This window comes from Mirounga angustirostris, unplaced genomic scaffold (assembly GCF_029215605.1).
Source record: "Mirounga angustirostris isolate CCGP_5_RB_7025 unplaced genomic scaffold, mMirAng1.0.hap1 SCAF_14, whole genome shotgun sequence".
Lineage (NCBI taxonomy): Eukaryota > Metazoa > Chordata > Mammalia > Carnivora > Phocidae > Mirounga > Mirounga angustirostris.
Window position 1 is genome coordinate 35,823,423 of NW_026991722.1, and position 18,652 is coordinate 35,842,074.

At 41.8% G+C, this 18,652-nt stretch overlaps 1 protein-coding gene across 7 annotated transcripts in view; it reads right to left on the reverse strand.

Annotated features, from left to right (window-relative positions):
* Window positions 1-18,652, reverse strand: part of FHOD3 (formin homology 2 domain containing 3) — a 456,888-nt gene that overhangs the window by 149,643 nt on the left and 288,593 nt on the right. For all 7 annotated transcript variants that reach the window (XM_045886817.3, XM_045886815.3, XM_054510321.2 and 4 more), the window contains one exon: window positions 13,114-13,257. In XM_045886817.3, the coding sequence (XP_045742773.1) occupies window positions 13,114-13,257 (144 nt within the window). The remainder of the gene's footprint in view (window positions 1-13,113; window positions 13,258-18,652) is intronic.

Sequence of the window (18,652 nt, forward strand, 5' to 3'; positions counted from 1 at the left end):
CCCCAAAGTCTTCAGCCTTAATATGCTTTTCCATTACCAGGACCACATTTTTAGAAAAAAAATTAGAACACATAATCTGACAAAAGATTTCGTATTTTGATTTGTGAATTTATGTATTTGAAAACTCAAATAAAGCTATAAAAATTAAAATGAATTTAATTAAACAGGAATTAAATCACTTCTCTGAAATGGAATTAAATTACATTGAGTTGGGCCTGTCCCCAAAAAGTCCAGGACATGTGGTCACCAGACATCCTCTACTTTTAGGAAGAATTCTAGAAGCCCAACCAAGTTCTCTGCAATTATTTGAAAACATTCATAGTCTTTTGTGAAGAAAAGCCTGGCTCTGCTTACAGGTCTCCTTGCTGCCCCTGCATATACTGAACTTAGTTGTCTTGTGGCAGTAAATATTTTTCAAAACATTCACTTTCAGAAAGGAATAAAAACCCTGACTCTGCCCAGTATCTCAAGCATCAAGTTGTCACCTTAAGATAATACTCAAGGCATCTTTCCTTTAAAATAGCTGCATTCTGATTAAATCATGCCTTTCCTTCAACCTGGCATCTGGCAAATACAGCCATAAAACAAGTGATATTTAAAAGAGACCTTCATTCAAGCACTTACTAAATGTCTACTCTTGACAGGCACACTGCTGGGCCCTGGGGCCAAAGAGAGAAATGAGACATGACTCAGAGTAGCAACTCAAAGGAAGCCAGACAGACAAGTACGTCCTGAGGACTGCTCAGTCCAAGGTATGGTCATAGCGAGTTCTCTTTCATAAGTTGTGAGCAAAGAGCAGGGCACAAGCAGCAGGAACTCCTTTTATCTTGCCAGGAAGGCTTTGTGGATGGGGGGACATCTATGGTGACTCCTACAAGAGTAGGAATTTGCCAACTGTGAGAATAGGAAGAAGAACTCTAGGCAAAGAAGAGAGAGTAAAGGAAAACCCCCTGCCCACCTCCAAAAAGACCTGCCTTTCATGTTCCAGAGACAGGAGAGAACTTCAGAGATGTCGTAGGAGTGGCCAGAGACAAGGCCACAGGAGCATAAAGGGCACAAACCGTGTAGGTCCCTGTATCAACTCAAGGTGTTTGGGCTTCATCCTGCTGGCCACAGAAAAGGTTTTTCATGTATTCATTCACTCATTTGCTTACTCGAGTTTGTTCTCTTAAATGGAGGAATGGCGTAGTCAGATCGGACTTTCAGGAGGGTTCTTTTTTTTCAGTTGCTGGGAGTTAGGCAGGGCGAGAAAAGAGAGAGGCCTCCATGGGGTGTAGCCCCTGCAGGACGCCAGCCTCTCCAGGCTCACATCATGCTGATCTCCTAGACCCTCCAGTCATACGAACCTCTTTTTGACCCTTCACACCTGTCAAGCCAGAGCTCCTCCACTGCTTCACCATCTATCACTGTCTTTCTTTAGGCCATCTTCTCAGAAGGGTCTTCCCTGCCCCTGCCCTCACTTTCTCACCCCTACTCCATCCTGTCTCTCCTCATAAACCTGTTTGGAGCTTCAGATTCTCAGCTTATTCATGTACTTGGTCACTGTCTGCACCCCATTAGAGTGTGGACTCCCTGAAGGCAATGACCTTGTCTGTCTAGCTCACTGCTATGTCCTGGGGTCTGGAATAGTGCCTGGAACATAGTAGGTGCTCAATAAAGCTGTGCTAAATAAACAAATTCACAGAGGAACAAATTAATGAGAAGATACTACAATAATCCAGGTAAGAAACAACAGGACCAGAGCTAGGTTGTCAGCTATCAGATTTCTAAATGTGGGGGAGGGGCGGCCAGAGGGGGGAAAAAAAAGAGTCTAGGATAGCTCCAGGTTTGTAACATGGGAGACTCTACTGCTTATAGAAATGGAGAAATGAACAGATGATAAAGCATTTTTATTTTCTTCATGGGAGAAAAATAAAGTTCAGTTAGGGCTGGTTACATGTCATCTGCAGCTTCCAAGTAGCTCTGCCCAACATAGAGTGTCCCAGGCACCATTTTTGTCCCTCTGTACTATTACATTTAGTTGCTGGAGGAATCAGCTACTTGCTTGTCTTAGACTACAGTTTTAAAGTTCCTTGGACAGAGACAGAACTTCTCTATGTATTTTTAGCCCCAGCAAAGTATATGATATATAACAGGCCCTCATGAATGAACGTAACACAAGAAGAGAAGCAGGCAGAGAAGCAGGCAGCCATGGGCCTTGGCAAAAGCTCAAGGTCAAATATCAGCCACCAGCCTCAAAAGCTGCTGAACTCACTGGGTAAATCGGAACAGGCCACAAAGACTGAGAGAGGAGGTCTGGTAAGGAAACCCCAACACTGAAAGGGAGGTCAGAAAAGGATCCAGGGAAGGACCCTGAGGGGGAATGATCAGAGAGATATCCTGGAGCCATTCGTACACTTCGCCACCAGAAACACAGAAGCAACACACAAGAGTCATCTCATGAACACTAGCATCATTCTTTCAAAATGCTAACAAAACAGTGATGCCCAAGCTGATAAAGATGGCATACAAAAAGGAGAGGAAGAGAAGAGGTGGAGGGAGGATGAGGGGGAAGCCAATCTTACACTTAAGAATACTTTTGTACAAATCCTAAATAAGTTAGTAATAAACAGAATTTCAACAACATATTTTAAGAAAGAATACATCATCACCAAGTGGGTTATAGTCTAGGAACATGATGAGGATGGTTAAAAAAGTAAAGAAATGAATAAAATAACCAACTCAAAAGACTAGAAAAAGAATGACAAAGTAAACTGAAAGGAAGTTAAAGAAGAAAATTATAAAGATGAAAAACTGAAGAGGAAGGAACACCTCCAAACCCATTTTGAGGCTAGCATTACCCTGATGCCCAAACCAGATAAAGACGACAACATACACACACACACACACACACACACACACATTACAGGCTAATATCCCCAGTGAACATTGCTGAAAAAATCCTCAACAAAATATTAGCAAAGCAAATTCAACAGTACATTAAAAAAATCATACACCATTATCAAGGGGGATTTATTCCAGCAATGCAAGGATGGTTTAACATCCACAAATCACTCAACATCATACATCACATTAACAAAGGATAAAAATCATATGATCATCTCAACAGGTAGAGAAAAAGCATGTGACAAAATTCAATATCCATTTATGGTGAAAACTCTCAAAAAGGTGGGTATAGAAGGAAATACCTCAATATAATAAAGGCCATATATGACAAACCCAAAGCTAACATCACACTCAATGGTGAAAACTGAAAACTTTTCCTCTAAGGTCAGAAATAGACAAGGATGCCAACTCTCATCACTTTTAATCAATATAGTATTTGGAGTCCTAGCCACAGCAATTAGGCAAGTAAAAGAAATAAAAGGCATCCATACTAGAAAAGAAGAAGTAAAAGTATCACTGTTTGTAGATGACATGATACCATATAAAGTCCTCAAGACTCCACCAAAAAAAAAAAAAAAAAAAGATTAGAACTAATAAGTGAATTCAGTAAAGTTACAGCATATAAAATTAGCAAACAGAAATTGGTTATGTTTCTATCTACTAATAATGAGCTATCAGAAAGAAAAATTAGGTAACAACCCCATTTACAATTGCATCCAAAAAAATACCTAGGATTAAATCTAACCATTGAGGTGTGAGACAGGAGTCCATCCAAATCCTAAAGGAGAACACAGGCAGCAACCTCTTTGACCTCAGCCGAAGCAACTTCTTCCTAGAAACATCGCCAAAGGCAAGGGAAGCAAGGGCAAAAATGAAGTACTGGGAATTCATCAAGATAAAAAGCTTTTGCAACCAAAGGAAACAGTCAACAAAACCAAAGACGACCGAAAGAATGGGAGAAGATATTTGCAAATGACATATCCGATAAAGGGCTAGTATCCAAAATCTATAAAGAACTGATCAAACTCAACACCCAAAGAACAAAGAATCCAATTAAGAAATGGGCAGAAGACATGAACAGACATTTTTCCAAAGAAGACATCCAAATGGCCAACAGACACATGAAAAAGTGCTCAATATCGCTCGGCATGAGGGAAATCCAAATCAAAACCTCAATGAGATACCACCTCACACCAGTCAGAATGGCTAAAATTAACAAGTCAGGAAATGACAGATGTTGGCGGGGATGCAGAGAAAGGGGAACCCTCCTACACTGTTGGTGGGAATGCAAGCTGGTGCAGCCACTCTGGAAAACTGTATGGAGGTTCCTCAAAAAGTTGAAAATAGAGCTACCATATGATCCAGCAATTGCACTACTGGGTATTTACCCCAAAGATACAAAAGTAGGGATCCGAAAGGGTACGTGCACCCCGATGTTTATAGCAGCAATGTCCACAATAGCCAAACTGTGGAAAGAGCCAAGATGTCCATCAACAGATGAATGGATAAAGAAGATGTGGTATATATATACAATGGAATATTATGCAGCCATCAAAAGGAATGAGATCTTGCCATTTGCAACGACGTGGATGGAACTGGAGGGTATTATGTTGAGTGAAATAAGTCAAACAGAGAAAGACATGTATCATATGATCTCACTGATATGAGGAATTCTTAATTGCAGGAAACAAACTGAGGGTTGCTGGAGTGGGGGGTGGGGTGGGAGGGATGGGGTGACTGGGTGATAGACACTGGGGAGGGTATGTGCTCTGGTAAGCGCTGTGAATTGTGCAAGACTGTTGAATCTCAGATCTGTACCTCTGAAACAAATAATGCAATATATGTTAAGAAAAAAAAAAGAAGAAGAAGAAGAAGGTAGCGGGAGGGGAAGAATGAAGCGGGGGAAATCGGAGGGGTAGATGAACCATGAGAGACGATGGACTCTGAAAAACAAACAGGGTTCTAGAGGGGAGGGGGGTGGGAGGATGGGTTAGCCTGGTGGTGGGTATTGAGGAGGGCACATTCTGCATGGAGCACTGGGTGTTATGCACAAACAATGAATCATGGAACACTTCATCTAAAACTAATGATATAATGTATGGGGATTAACATAAGAATAAAAAAAATAAAAATAAAAAAATAAAAAATAATCTAACCATTGAGGTGAAAACCTATGTTATAAAAACTATAAAACACTGATGAAAGAAATTGAAGATGACACAAATAAATGGAAAGATATACCATGCTACGGGACTGGAAGAATACTGTTCAAATGTCCCTACTACCCAAAGTAATCTACAAATTCAGTGCAATCTCCATCAAAAAACCAATGGCATTTTCACCAAAGTTGAACGAAGAATCCTAAAATTTGTATGGAACCACAAAAGACCCCAGATAACCAAAGCAATCCTGAGAAAGAAAAGCAAAGCTGGAGCTATCATGCTCCCTGATTTCAAACTATACTACAAAGCTACAGTCATCAAAACAGTGTGATATGGCACAAACACAGATACATAGATCAATAGAATACAATGGAAATAAACCCAAGCCTATGTGACCAATAAATCTCTGACAAAGGAGGCAAGAATATACAATGGAGAAAAGATAGGCTCCTCAATAAATGGTGATGGGAAAACTGGAGAGCTACATGCAAAAAAAAAAAAAAAAATGAAACTGGACCACCTTCTACTACCATACACAAAAATAAATTCAAAATGGAGTAAAAACTTGAATATAAGGCCCGAAACCACAAAATTCTTAGAAGAAAACAGGCAAAATAAGTTCTTTGACATCAACCTCAGCAGTATCTTTTTGGACCAGTCTCCTCAGGCAAGGTTAACAAAAGCAAACATAAACAAATGGGATTACATCAAACTAAAAAGCTTTTTGTACAGTGAAGGAAACCACCAACAAAGCAAAAAAAAAAAAAAAGGCAACCTACTGAATGGGAGAAGATATTTGCAAATCATACATCCAATAAGGGGTTAATATCCAAACTATATAAAGAACCTCCAAAACTTCCCGAACAACCCAATTAAAAAATGAGGAGAGGACTTAGACATTTTTCCAAAGAAAACATACAGATGGCCAACAGACACATGAAAAATGCTCAACATCACGAATCATCAGGGAAACATATCAAAACCACAGTGAGATATCACCTTACACTGGTCAGGATCAGCTGTTATCAAAAAGACAAGAAATAACATGTGTTGGTGGGGATGTGGGAAAATGGGAACCCTTGTGCACTGTTGGTGGGAATGGAAATTGGTGCACTCTGGAAAACAGTACAGAGATTCCTCAAAAATTTAAAAATAAAACTACCATATGACCCAGCAATCCCACTTCTGGGTATTTCTCCAAAGAAAATGAAAACACCAATTCAAAAGAGGTATGTGCACCCCTATGTTTACTGCAGTTTTATTTATAATAGCCAAAATATGGAAGCAACCTGAGTGTCCACTGACAGATGAATGGATAAAGATGTGGTATATATACACAATGGAATATTACTCAACCATAAAACAGAATGAAATCTTGCCATTTGCAACAACATGGATGGACCCAGAGGTTATAATGCTAAATGAAATAAGTCCAATAGAGAAAGACAAATACCATATTATTTCACTTATATGTCGAACGTGAAAAACAAAACAAACCAACAAAACAGACACATCGATACAAGAAACAAGCTGTTACCAGAGTAGGGATGGGCTCAGAGGGCAGGGGAAACAGATGAAGGGGATGGGATTAAGAGGTACAAACTTCCAGTTATAAAATAAATAAGTCATGGAGATGTAATGTACAGCATAGGGAATATGGCCAATAATACTGTAATAACTTTGTACAGTGACAGATAGTTAGACTTATCCTGGAATCATTTCATAATGTATAAAACTATTGAATCATTATGATGTACACCTAATAGGATATTGTATGTCAACTATACCTCAATTTTAAAAACAAGTATTGAGGGGCACCTAGGTAGCTCAGTAGGTTGAGCGTCTGACTCTTGGTTTTGGCTCAGATTGTGATCTCAGGGTTGTGAGATTGAGGCCTGTGTCAGGCTCCAGGCCACATTCAGTGGGGAGTCTGCTTGAGATTCTCTTTCTCCCTCTGCCTCTCCTCCCTGCATTCTCTCTCTCTCGCTCTTTCAAAATAAATAAATCTTTAAAAATAAAAAGTATTGAGTTACAAACAGAAAAGCAGTGCAAATCATACCTAAGTCAAAATTATTACTTAAAAAACCCCAACAAAATAGACAAACTACTTGTTTATCTAGAATTACAAACAAAAATTATGAACTATTAAAGGGAAAATATCTACTGAAACAGAGGAAATCAAAAACATTCATAGGAGATTATTTATACATCTCTTTACTAATCCATTTAAAATGCAAAAGAAATTAATGATTTCCTAGTAAAATATAATTTAGCGAAATTGATCCCAGAAAAGAGTTACCAAAGATTTCCTCCTGCCCTCTGCATGCGCGTGCATGCACACACACACACACTCTCTCTCTCTCACTCCTTCTCCTCCTCACACAGGCCCACACAATTCCCTAGGGGAATTCTATCAAATCATCAGAGAGGAGACAAATTTCTAAATAATTTTATAAAGAATAAAACTGATACTTAAACATAAAAAGTATGGCATACACACACAAAAAGGAAAGTACAAGAACATGGCAACACTGTTTGTCATGGCAACAATACCACAAACCAACCAACATCCATTACCAGAACAGCGGGTAAATAGTCATACATTCACCAGCAGTGAAAATGAATAAATGAGAATGCCACACAATAACGTGGGTAGGTTTTTTGTTTTTTTTAAGTAGGCTCCATGCCCAGCATGGAGCCCAGCACAGGGCTTGGGCTCATGACCCTGAGATCATGACCTGAGCTGAGATTAAGAGTCCGACACTTAACCAACTGAGCCACCCAGGTGCCCCAACATGGGTAGGTTTAAAAAAAAATAAGCAAATGAGAAAACTATAAAAGGGTACAAATGATATATATCCCTTTTATAAAAAGTTTGAGAGCAGACATAATTAAACAGTATGTTGTTTAGGGATACAGACTAGGAGGAAGGAGTTAAAATAGCTGGGCTTTGACCTCTTCACTCCTTTTACAGAGCAATGCCTCTGGAGAAAGAAAAAAGGCAAGTGACTCTTTCTCATCTTTTGTTAAGGATGCCAATAACCAGACCACCTAAGAAATAGCCTAATGATATTTGCTAAAATGAGAGCTCTTGTTTCTGGAATGCCCTTACCAGGATAGGACTGGCTAGGGATCGCCTGGCTGAGGATTACCTGTAGTAAATAAATGTAGATTTATGGGCTCGTGAGCCACGACTCTCTGAGCTATGTAGTAGAGATGTCTCATAATGGAATACTACTCACTGGGCAAGGGGACCTGTGATCCCCACTTGGAGACCTCGCCTCTTCTGGGTCAGAGAGCACACGTCTGATGCACGAAGACAAGACCTAAGACAGACCCTTCCCTGTTCCCTCTGCACCTCTATAGTCTGTATTCTTGAAATTATTAGCATAACTAGATTAGCACAGCTAGATAACAAGATGTCTGATTTGTCAACTGATTTGATAATCTGATCCTTTGTGTTAGCTCACAGAGTAAGTGATTTTCAGGTAAAAGTATAAAGAAAGGAACAGTGCTGGGGGTTAGTGGGATGACACCAGGGAGGGCTACGAAGGACACTTCTGAGTTCCTGGTAATGTCCTAATTCTTAAATTCATGAGGGTATCAGTCAGGATTCTCCAGAGAAACTGAATAAATAGGATATGCATGGAGATTTACTATAAAGAATTGTCTCTAATGATTGTGAAGGCTAACAAGACCCAAGATCTGCAGTCCAAAGGCCTGAGAACCAATGGGGTTAGGCTCAGGTGGAGTTCAAAGGTAGTGGGCAACCTCTGTCCCAGCTCATTACCATCAGGCAGAGAGAATTTGTTCTACTCAGGCCTTCAACAGACTGGATAAGGCCTGCCCACACTGCAAGGGCAATCTTCCTTACTTAGTCTCCCAACTCAAATCTTCATCTCATCCAGAAACCCCCTCACAGACACACTTAGAATAATTTTTGACCAATTATCTGAGCACCTTGTGGCCCAGTCAAGTTGACACCTAAAATTAACCATCACAACAGGTAAAGAATTTGTTTTATTATTCTTCAAGTAACACACAGATGCTGTATTTGTGAATGATGTGACCTTGATACTAAAGGTATGAAGCAAATGCAGTTGGATAAAAGGAAGATGGTGAATACAGAACAACTTTTGAAAAGGCTGACGTAAAGGGGAAGAGAGAGATGGGGAGGTAGCTTGAGAGTCAGGCAGGCTGAAGGGAAGGTACAGCCTGAAACAGGAAGTTTCCTGGGGTAGGTATCCAGGCCACTTCTCAAACTTCTCTCCCAGTTGGCTCACTAATGGGAAATTCACCTGCATTATGCAGTCTTCTAATATACATTGACTACATAGAATCCAAACTTGTATTCATGTAACCCGCTGGTTGAGCAGAGAGTCTCAGAGATGGGAGTTCTGATCGGCGGGGAAGGGGCTAAGGTAAAAAGGTATCTGTACTGGGAAAAAATCCACCTTCCACCTTCATGTAAGTGAACTGTCTTTAGCTCCTTCCTTCTCCATCTAGTATTCTTACATTAACCTCTCATTTAGGAGCCGTAAGAATATACTCCTCCACCATCCATTGACTTCCCAATGTCACTTGCCAGTGATAATGAAACACAAAATGCAGAGCAGATAACTGGGGAAACTGAGGCTCAGCTGGAGAAGATGCCCAGAGCAGGGACACCAAGAGTTGGCCTGCTGGGTGGGGCTATGGGAAGCTTTAAGCTCTGATAATAAGTATCTCTGGTTCAGTTTCTTCTGATCCCTCCATAGAAAGATAATTCTGTTCTGTCCCTCAACTGTCACTTTTTATAACAATGACTTATAGCAAATAGTGAATTACACATCAGTATCTCCACTTCTACCCAGTAAAATCACAATGGAGCCTCTTAACTGGAAAATATCCAAGGACTCTAGCCATGCACAAAAAATCTACGAATAAAGCTGTCCATCATAACAGCATTTCTAATTGCAAAAAGTTTGGAAATAATCCAAATCTGAAAAAAAAGGAGTTTGGCTATATGTATTATGGTACATGCAAACAGAATATTGTGTTCCTAATAAAATTAAGTTCTTGAAGATTTAATTATAAAAAAATGGCTCCAACATATTTACCAATAAAGATTCAGTACACAACACTGTATATAGACAATTATCTCCATAGTTAAGAACATACACCTATATATACAAAAAAGGCTAGAAAAATGGACCACAATGTTAACCGTGGTTAGTAATAAATCATGGGTGATTTTTTTTCCTCTTACACTTATATATTCCTCAATAAGTACATATCATTTTTATAAGCAGAAAAAGGAAAGATTAAAAATATATATCACTGTGAATAAGACTGATCAGTTAGGTCAGAAGTGGAACAATACTAGGAAAAATATATTAAAATTTATATTTGATAAGGATCTAGTATCCAGAATATATAAAGAATTCTTACAACTCAAGAGTAACAAAACCCAATTTAAAAATGGGCAAAGGATCTGAACAGACATTTCTCCACAAAAAAAAAAAAAAGAAAAGAAAAATTGCCAATAGGCACATGGAAAGAGGCTCAACATCATTAGTCACTGGGGAAATGCAAATCATGACCAAAACGTGTACCACCTCACACCCACTGGGATGGCTATAATTTTTAAACAAGGACAATAATAAACGCTGAGGAAGATAAAGAGAAACTGGAACCCTCATTACATTGCTGGTAGGAAAATAAAAAGGTACAGCCTCTGTGGAAAATAGTCTGGCAGTCCCTCAAAGAGCTACACATCAAGTTACCATATGACCAGCAATTTTACTCTTAGATATATAACCAAGAGAATTGAAAGTATATGTCCACACAGAAACTTGTACACAAATGTTCATAGCTGCACTATTCATAGCCGCCCCCAAAAATGGAAATAACCCAAAAGCCCATCCAGTGATGAAAAGATAAACAAAATGTGTTATCAATGGAACATTAGCACAAAAAGGAACAAAGGAGATACATGCTTAAAACATGGATGAACCCTGAAAACATGTTAAGTGACAGATAGTCACAAAAGTCACATGTTGTACGGTCCCACTTATAGGAAATGTCTAGAAAAGGCAAATCCATAGCGAGATTAGATTAGTGTTTTGGGGGTATGTAGTAGGCAGGGCAGGGAGAAATGGGAAGTGTCTGCTAACAGGTATGGGGTTTCTTTTTGGGATGATGAGTACATTCTGGACAACGTCCTCAAGGATAGCCTAGTTCACACCACTATGATGGGTAAGCATGTGTCTAAAGTAATAAGCTTTCCCATTTAGTCACACACCCAAGTGGAATCAGAGCTCCAGATTCTGCCCCCTTCTGGCCGTGGAAGGAAACTGGGACAGTGAGGATCAGCAATAAAGAATGTGATTTGCTACTCATAAAATGTGCTCTAACCTTCAGAGTCCAGACAAGAGTCACATCAGATAAGTAACTTTAATAAGGGGGCATTTGACTTAAAACTAACCCACAGGTAACAGTTTGAACTCAAGTGAACAAGGCCACAAAGCCATGATGTGTAACCCAATCAAGGCCACCTTCATGGATGTGCCATGGGTGTGATGTGCAGGGCTCCATGCTCACAGTCTGCTCTGTGCTTGCTTTAATATTCTTTGGCCAGCTTGAAATTCTTATTAATTTTATCTTTAAATTTTTGGGGTTTTTTTTCATTTATTTTTTTTTTTTTAGAGAGAGTGAGAGCGAGCGAGGGGAGGAGCAGAGAGAGAGGGACAAGTAAACTCCATACTGAGTGCAGAGCCCAACATGGGGCTTGATCTCATGACCCTGAGATCACAACCTGAGCCGAAATCAAGAGTAGGACGCCTATCTGACTGAGCCACCCAGGTGCCCCTAAACTTATGTTTTATAAGTGCAGTCCAATGGGACAATGGAGCATGTGCATGAGTAGGGGAAGTAGATGCAATATGCGTATGTGCCTTGCACACATTAGAAGAGAGGGCTGATGGATGCACAGTAGACGGGAGTTTGGTAAGAATCAAAATGAGTACAAGGTAAGTGTGTTCCCTTGTAACTAAGCAGAGGCATGGACAGCCCTGGAGCCCAAGAGGCCTTCCATGCAAACCAAAACTGGCTTTGAATGCACAGAGATGGCAACCCAAGGGTCCTAGCATATCCTTTCTTACCTGGGTTACTCTGCTGTACTAGTCAACCACTTATGCTGAAATGACATAGAAAAGCTGGAAAGATAAGGCAGTCCACAGTTCCTTTTCCTTTCAGCCCTCCCTTACTCATCAGTCAATTGAAGGTAGAGTGTTAACAGAATGAACATATAGCAAGAAGTGAAGTAACAATAGAGTCCATCTTGTATGGTGTTTCCACTGTTCTGGCAGGGACAAAATACACAGGCCTGTAGGAGCTAGGAACTGGAAATGGCATAGGATTCTGCGTAGAAGTTAAATGCTCTTATATTTGCCCTTTAAACTGACATTACATAAAGTAAAAATGCACGGGAAAATCTAGGCTAATATTTTAAAATTTTAATTATTTCCTTACAATGGCATTAAACAGCAAATAAAACACCGAGGCAAAAGAGACCGCAAAGGAAAGGGAGAAGCTGTGTGGTATCTTGAACAGTAAGCAAGCGACCAAGTGTCTCCTACAGCAAGGGTTCTCGCCTTTTTTTTTTTTTTTTTAAAGATTTTATTTACTTATTCATGAGAGAGAGAGAGAGAGAGGCAGAGGGAGAAGCAGGCTCCCCGTTGAGCAAGGAGCCCGACGTGGGACTCGATCCCAGGACTCCGGGATCATGACCTGAGCCGAAGGCAGTCGCTTAACCATCTGAGCCACCCAGGCGCCCGGGTTCTCGCCTTTGAGTGAACACCAGGAGCGCCTGGAGGCTTGCAGCTTGCAGCACGCAAACTGCTGTGCCCACTCTCAGAGTTTCTGATTCAGGAGGTCTGGGGAGGGGGGGCCCAGCACCCACGTTTTGTAAACTCCCAGGAGTTGTGGACGCTGCTACCCCACACTCAGAACCACCCGTCTCGAATGTGTTCACCTCAGCCTCTGACAAGCGACACAATGCCATCAAGAAAGTACCTGCTGTTACCTCGTAAATGTTCAGTTGCTCCACCAAGTCCAGGTCGGTCCCTTTCTTGTTCAAGTGCCGCTGGGACACGGCCGCAATGCCCAGTTCTTCCAGGCAGTCCACCACATCGTAGAAGCTGTCTTGGTCTGGCAATCCCGACAGAGTCTAAAGAAAGAACAGGACACGAACACGTTTTAGGGAACTGTCTCAAGGATCTCAAAGCGTTTTTTTGCAGGGTAGCCAGTGGCCAGGATTATAACTATATGGGACAAACCAAGACAGATGACCAGATCATTGGAGAAAAACTCCTTTAGTGTGGTAAGCAGAATGCACCCCAAGAGCCCACCCCTGGTATAGAGGTTCTGTATAATCCCTTCCCCTTGAGTCTAAGGAGGACACTCCCATCACTGAATTACATTACATGGGAAAGGTGAAGGGGTTTTACAGATATTCAAGACCCAAATCAGCTGATTTTGAGTTAATCACAGGGAAGATTATCCTTGGTGGGCCAGACCTAACCAGGTGGGCCATTTAAAAGCAGGTTTAGGCATTTCCAGAGCTCAGAGACTAGGAGAGAGATTATCCTGCACCCAAAGAAGAAGCAAGCCACCATGAGTTCTCCAGCTGCAAGGAAATGAGCTCTGCCAACAAACACAAAAGCTTGGAAGAGGATCCCAAGCCTCAGACCAGATTCCAGTCCTCGTCGACACCTTGACTACTGCTTTGTGAGCCTCTGAGCAGAGGACCCAGCTAGGCAGTGCCTGGAGCCTGTCCCGTGGAAACTGTGTTGTTTTAAGCTGCTAAATTTGTGGTAATTTGTTACATGGCAATAGAAAACTAACATGCTCAGTGATTAGAAACTCCTGTTAGGATCAATCTACCAAACAGCTGAAGTTATAACAATGTAATGATTCTTTTTTCTTTCAATTTGGTAGGCCTTCCCCTGGGTCTATGAAATTTAGGAAAACGTGAGAAATTTCAAAGCAGCAACCAAGAGACAAAAAGATAACCCAAGGGGTGAGAAAAGCTGACTTCTCTTTGAATTCTGTGTCTCTTAAAAGAAGGTTGATCTCTCAGACAGGCCTTCTGCTCAGAACCGGAGGGACCCTCGAGGTGATTTACTGCAAGCCCTTATCTCCTGAGTCGGGAAGATGAGGCCTGGGGAGTGAAGGGGTTTGCCTGAGGGAACGAGAAGTTCCTGCAGACCTGGGGCAGAAGCCTCGCCTCTCACACGCTCATGCTTTTGCACAAATTATTCTGGCCTGGAATTCCAAACACAGGTCTTTACTCCCTATTTCATTGCCTTTGTACTTCCAAAAGCCCTACATATAGATTTCAAAATTATTCTGAACTCAGAAAAGAAAAGACCAACACTGTCTTAAGAACATTCACAGCACCAACTTTTCCAACGCTTCTATTTGGGGGCTATTAATAATTGGAAAGAATGTCTATTCATAACCCAAATAATGGCTTTTTCCTTTCAATGCTGAACAAAGAGGATACAACTTACTGCTATTGAGATCAGAAAGGAGTGAAAAATAACAGGGATGGGATAACTTAATTATTCAGGGGCCACCAGCAAGGACCCAGAACAGGAGGCTGTGAACCAGTCAGACTCCGTAATAAACAGGTGCTCACCCCTAAGGGGCCAAGCACAAAAGAACATGCCAGAGCCTGCAGGTGCCAGGTAAAGCAGCATCTCTGCATTAGCAGACAACAGTCCCCTGAGTGGTCCCTGGCTCCTGACCAAAGCGAACAAGTATGCAGCCTTTCAAAGAATCTTATCATCAGAACAATCCATCTTCTGGTTTTAGTGAAAATCCTTGAACCTGTTAAAAGATGAGGAAAAGGAAACCGGACTCCAAAGCCAGGGCAGGGCTGGTGAATGGAGGTGCCCTGATTGGGGCCTCTGCCAAATTCTCCATTTGAGGAACCTAGGTGAGTTGACATTTAGTGTTGGATTTAAAACTTCCTACTCAACTGTGTGGGGGCCACGATGGGCCACAGAGGGGCCTCCTCACCTCTTCTTTCCCTTCGCTTTTTCTTTCCTCTTTTCCCTGCTGAGAGTCAACTGCAGTTCTTACCAAAATTTCCAGGGGGTTAAATTCCAGGACCTAATTCCCATTGCCTTAGCAAGCCCAACCATGATGAGCGGGGGGGGGGGGGGGGTTCTATTAATTAAACAATTAGGTTCAAAGAACTGAACAGACTCAGGGAGAGTTGCTCAATAATAGGTCCAAAAGCGAGGGTATTAAGAGGTCATCTGTCATTTCCACCATGAAAATTTGGGCTAGAGCCAAGCCCACGTACACCCCCTTCCATGTGTAGCTGCAGGGGAGATGGCCTTTGCCACCAACAAATACAGGTGCTTTTCTCCAGTTGCAGGGGAAGAGGACTCTCCATCCTAGAAACACATTCACCTATTTTCAGCTGATTCTCTAACATGCTCAGCTAATTGTGCCATGCCCCCACCACTCCCTGGGTCCTGTCCTCCCATTTCTACCCTGACACCTCACGGCTAAACTGCCTCCTCCTGACAAAAGTGGCAGCTCCCCCCGAGAAGTCTGTGAGGCAAACATCTCCTGATGCCTTCACTTCCAGATGACTCTCATGACCCGCCCCCCCCTTCCTGCTTTCTCTCAGACCTCGTCTTGCCAGGACGGGTGACACGTCAATCTTCCCAAGCATCTCTCCCAGGGAGAAATTTCTGTCCTAAAAGACATTTCTTTCCCTCTCCTGGGTTCTCACTGATTGCATCAGATCTTTCTTATAGGATGCAACCAGTGTGGCAAATGCCTGCACACAAATTTTCAGAGCAACATTATTTGTGAAATCCAAAAGCTGTAAAAACCCATCTCCTTCAGTGGGAGGATCCACTGTGGTGTAGCTATGTAACAGAATATGACGCAGCGGCAGAAAGGAACACTATTAATACCCTCAGTAACAGATCAGCCTCCAAGGCATTATGCTGAGTGAGAGAAGCCACCTCAAAGGGTCACCTCTACCCTGTATGGTTTTCTTTGACACTGATGAAATGACAAAACTATAGTGCTAGAGAATGGTTGTCAGGGGTAGGAAGAGGGAATCAGGAGATCACTATAAATGGCTAACATGAGGGAGATCTGGGGGAAGATGGGAATGTTCTATATCCTAACTCTGAAGGTTATGCATAGCTATACAAGTTTTACAACTGACACAGCTGAGTTTTTTGTTTTTTGGTTTTTTTTTTTTTTTTTTTTTACAAGTTTCTGGGATGGTAATTAACAAATGAAATGTAAAAACAAAGGCGAATACTCAGCATGAATCCCATCCAGGTTACTTACCCCCCTTCCCTGAAAGCTCCAAGCCAGCCTCACAATAACAGTAATACCTCTTGTGACTCATGCCCTCTCATCTGCCTCTTCCTATTCTATAAGGTGGTCAGTACCTGAGCCTCTCAAAGTGGGGGGTTCCCACGGAGGGGATTTCAGCTGGATCAAGACAGTGCATCATAGAACATCAGCTTGCAGGATGAGAAATGGTTAGTTTCTGATGTTCCTTCAGATCTGACAACACAGGGTCAGGGGTTAGGAGCAGGAATGGGGGGGATTAGTCTGGACCTTGGAAACCCCCCATTAATGTCCCTGTTTAACAAAGAGAGCAAATGCCAGTCTCAGAACCCTAAGCAGGCTAAAATGTAGCACTCTTGTTTTGTCATAAAAATGTTCATATTTCGAATTCCATGTTATTGGTCCATCTTTCATTTTGTTGAAAGAAAGCTTAGACAAGCAATATAATAATTGCCCAGATTTCAGAGTCTGAATTATTTCCAGACCCATATTAACATTTCAATTTATTTTTTTCTTTGTTTGGAATCTCAGAAGATTTTACTCACTGGGGCAATAAACAGGCCTAACATTCACCAAAGGAAAACAAACCCAGGGTGGGTGCCAGTGGTTAATCTGACCTTTTTTGAGGAAAGGATGACATTTGGAGTAACGTCCATAGGACCTTCCTCGACTTCCCCTGAGCCAGAACTAATAAAAGATGAGACAGAACTGCCAGAAGAGAAAGAGTAAGCGAGGAATTCCTGGACATTAAATGCCATCTGATGCCAAGGAGAATGTGACACGCGCTGGGTCCTTGCCAGTGACTGGCAGCAGACTGCCCACACACACCCGCGGACGCTGCGGGGACCATCAGAACCGCCCAGCGCTGCCTCCACCAATAGGATGGGTAGCATTACAATGGAAAACCCCAGGCAAGAGGGAAAAGTCCATTTTTGCTGAAGTCCATGGTTTCCAAAACAATGTCACTGACTGAAAACGACAGGAAATAGATGACCTTAATCTTAAAAAGCTACAACAGAAAATTGCTTTAAAATTGCAAGGTAAAATCAACTCACAAAGACATCTGAAAACATAAATAGAATTCTTAGGGTTATCCTACAGAAAAGTACTGCCCATCCCTCACCAGGACTGTAGAAGAATTTCGTGGGTCCTCATCGACAGATGGCATTTCATTAAAAAGCAATCCCTGCCAATGAGACCTGGGGGGAAAATGTTTGTTGTTTTACTATATATTTCTTTTCATCTTAATAGCTTTAATGTCCTTCATGTTTCCACTGGGTTCTTAATATATTGAGGATTGTATAATTTTCTGCCCTATTGTTTGCAATTTCCCAATTTGCCACTTGCCCTTAGCATTTGTTTGTGGTTTTCATTTTACAAATAAGATCCTTTTATAGTTTTATGCAGTGAAACATTTCAAAAGTCCTTCCCTTTGGATTCTTTTTGACAGGTTTGATGAGTAACATACTCTTCACCTACCAGAGACAAATTAATCTTCACCTCTACTTCGCGTTTTTCTACTGTCTGATGTGTTACGCTGAACTCTAACCTGTCTGAAATTCATTTCAGTATCTGTCAAAGGACGTATTTGTTTATTTCCATTTAGCACACCCCCGTCCGCAATCATGAATGACGCTAAGCCATCCCTACTGACAGCAATCCTAGGGGGAGTTGTCCTGTGCGGTGAGGTCTGTCTCAGAGGTCCTCTGCCCCCATCATCTGTCTGCTGAGGAAAGAGCCAGGACCGCATTGTTTTAATCCTTAGAGTTTGCACAACCGTTTAATATCTAGTAGAAATTACTTCTCATAATGCTTTGTACTAATGTGTCCCCAGTTCATCAGGGGAAATGTTTCTCTAGTTGTACTTCATGAAGAGATTCTGAAGCTTCTCTGAAGAACCACCCATCACTGCAATTGGTACTGTAGGCCTATGCCCAGCCACCTGCAGAGGAAAGGCAGGACCATGGGGTGGTTACTGTGATTCCTGAGGTCTAGGGCAGAGCCATCTGAAGGACATACCCCCCTCCAACCGCAGTTTTAAGGAGAAAGGGACTGCAGTCCCAAGAGTGGGCTGTCCCAGGGCAGCATGGGGTCAGCACCCTCTCCAGGGAAGGATCCTTAAGACGACTACTGCCCTCCAAGCTGGTGACCAGGAGGGATGGGCTGGGAGGGAGGAGAGCACAAGGGTGATATCACCTTCATAAAAGGAGGATGGGACCCGCCCCCAGCAG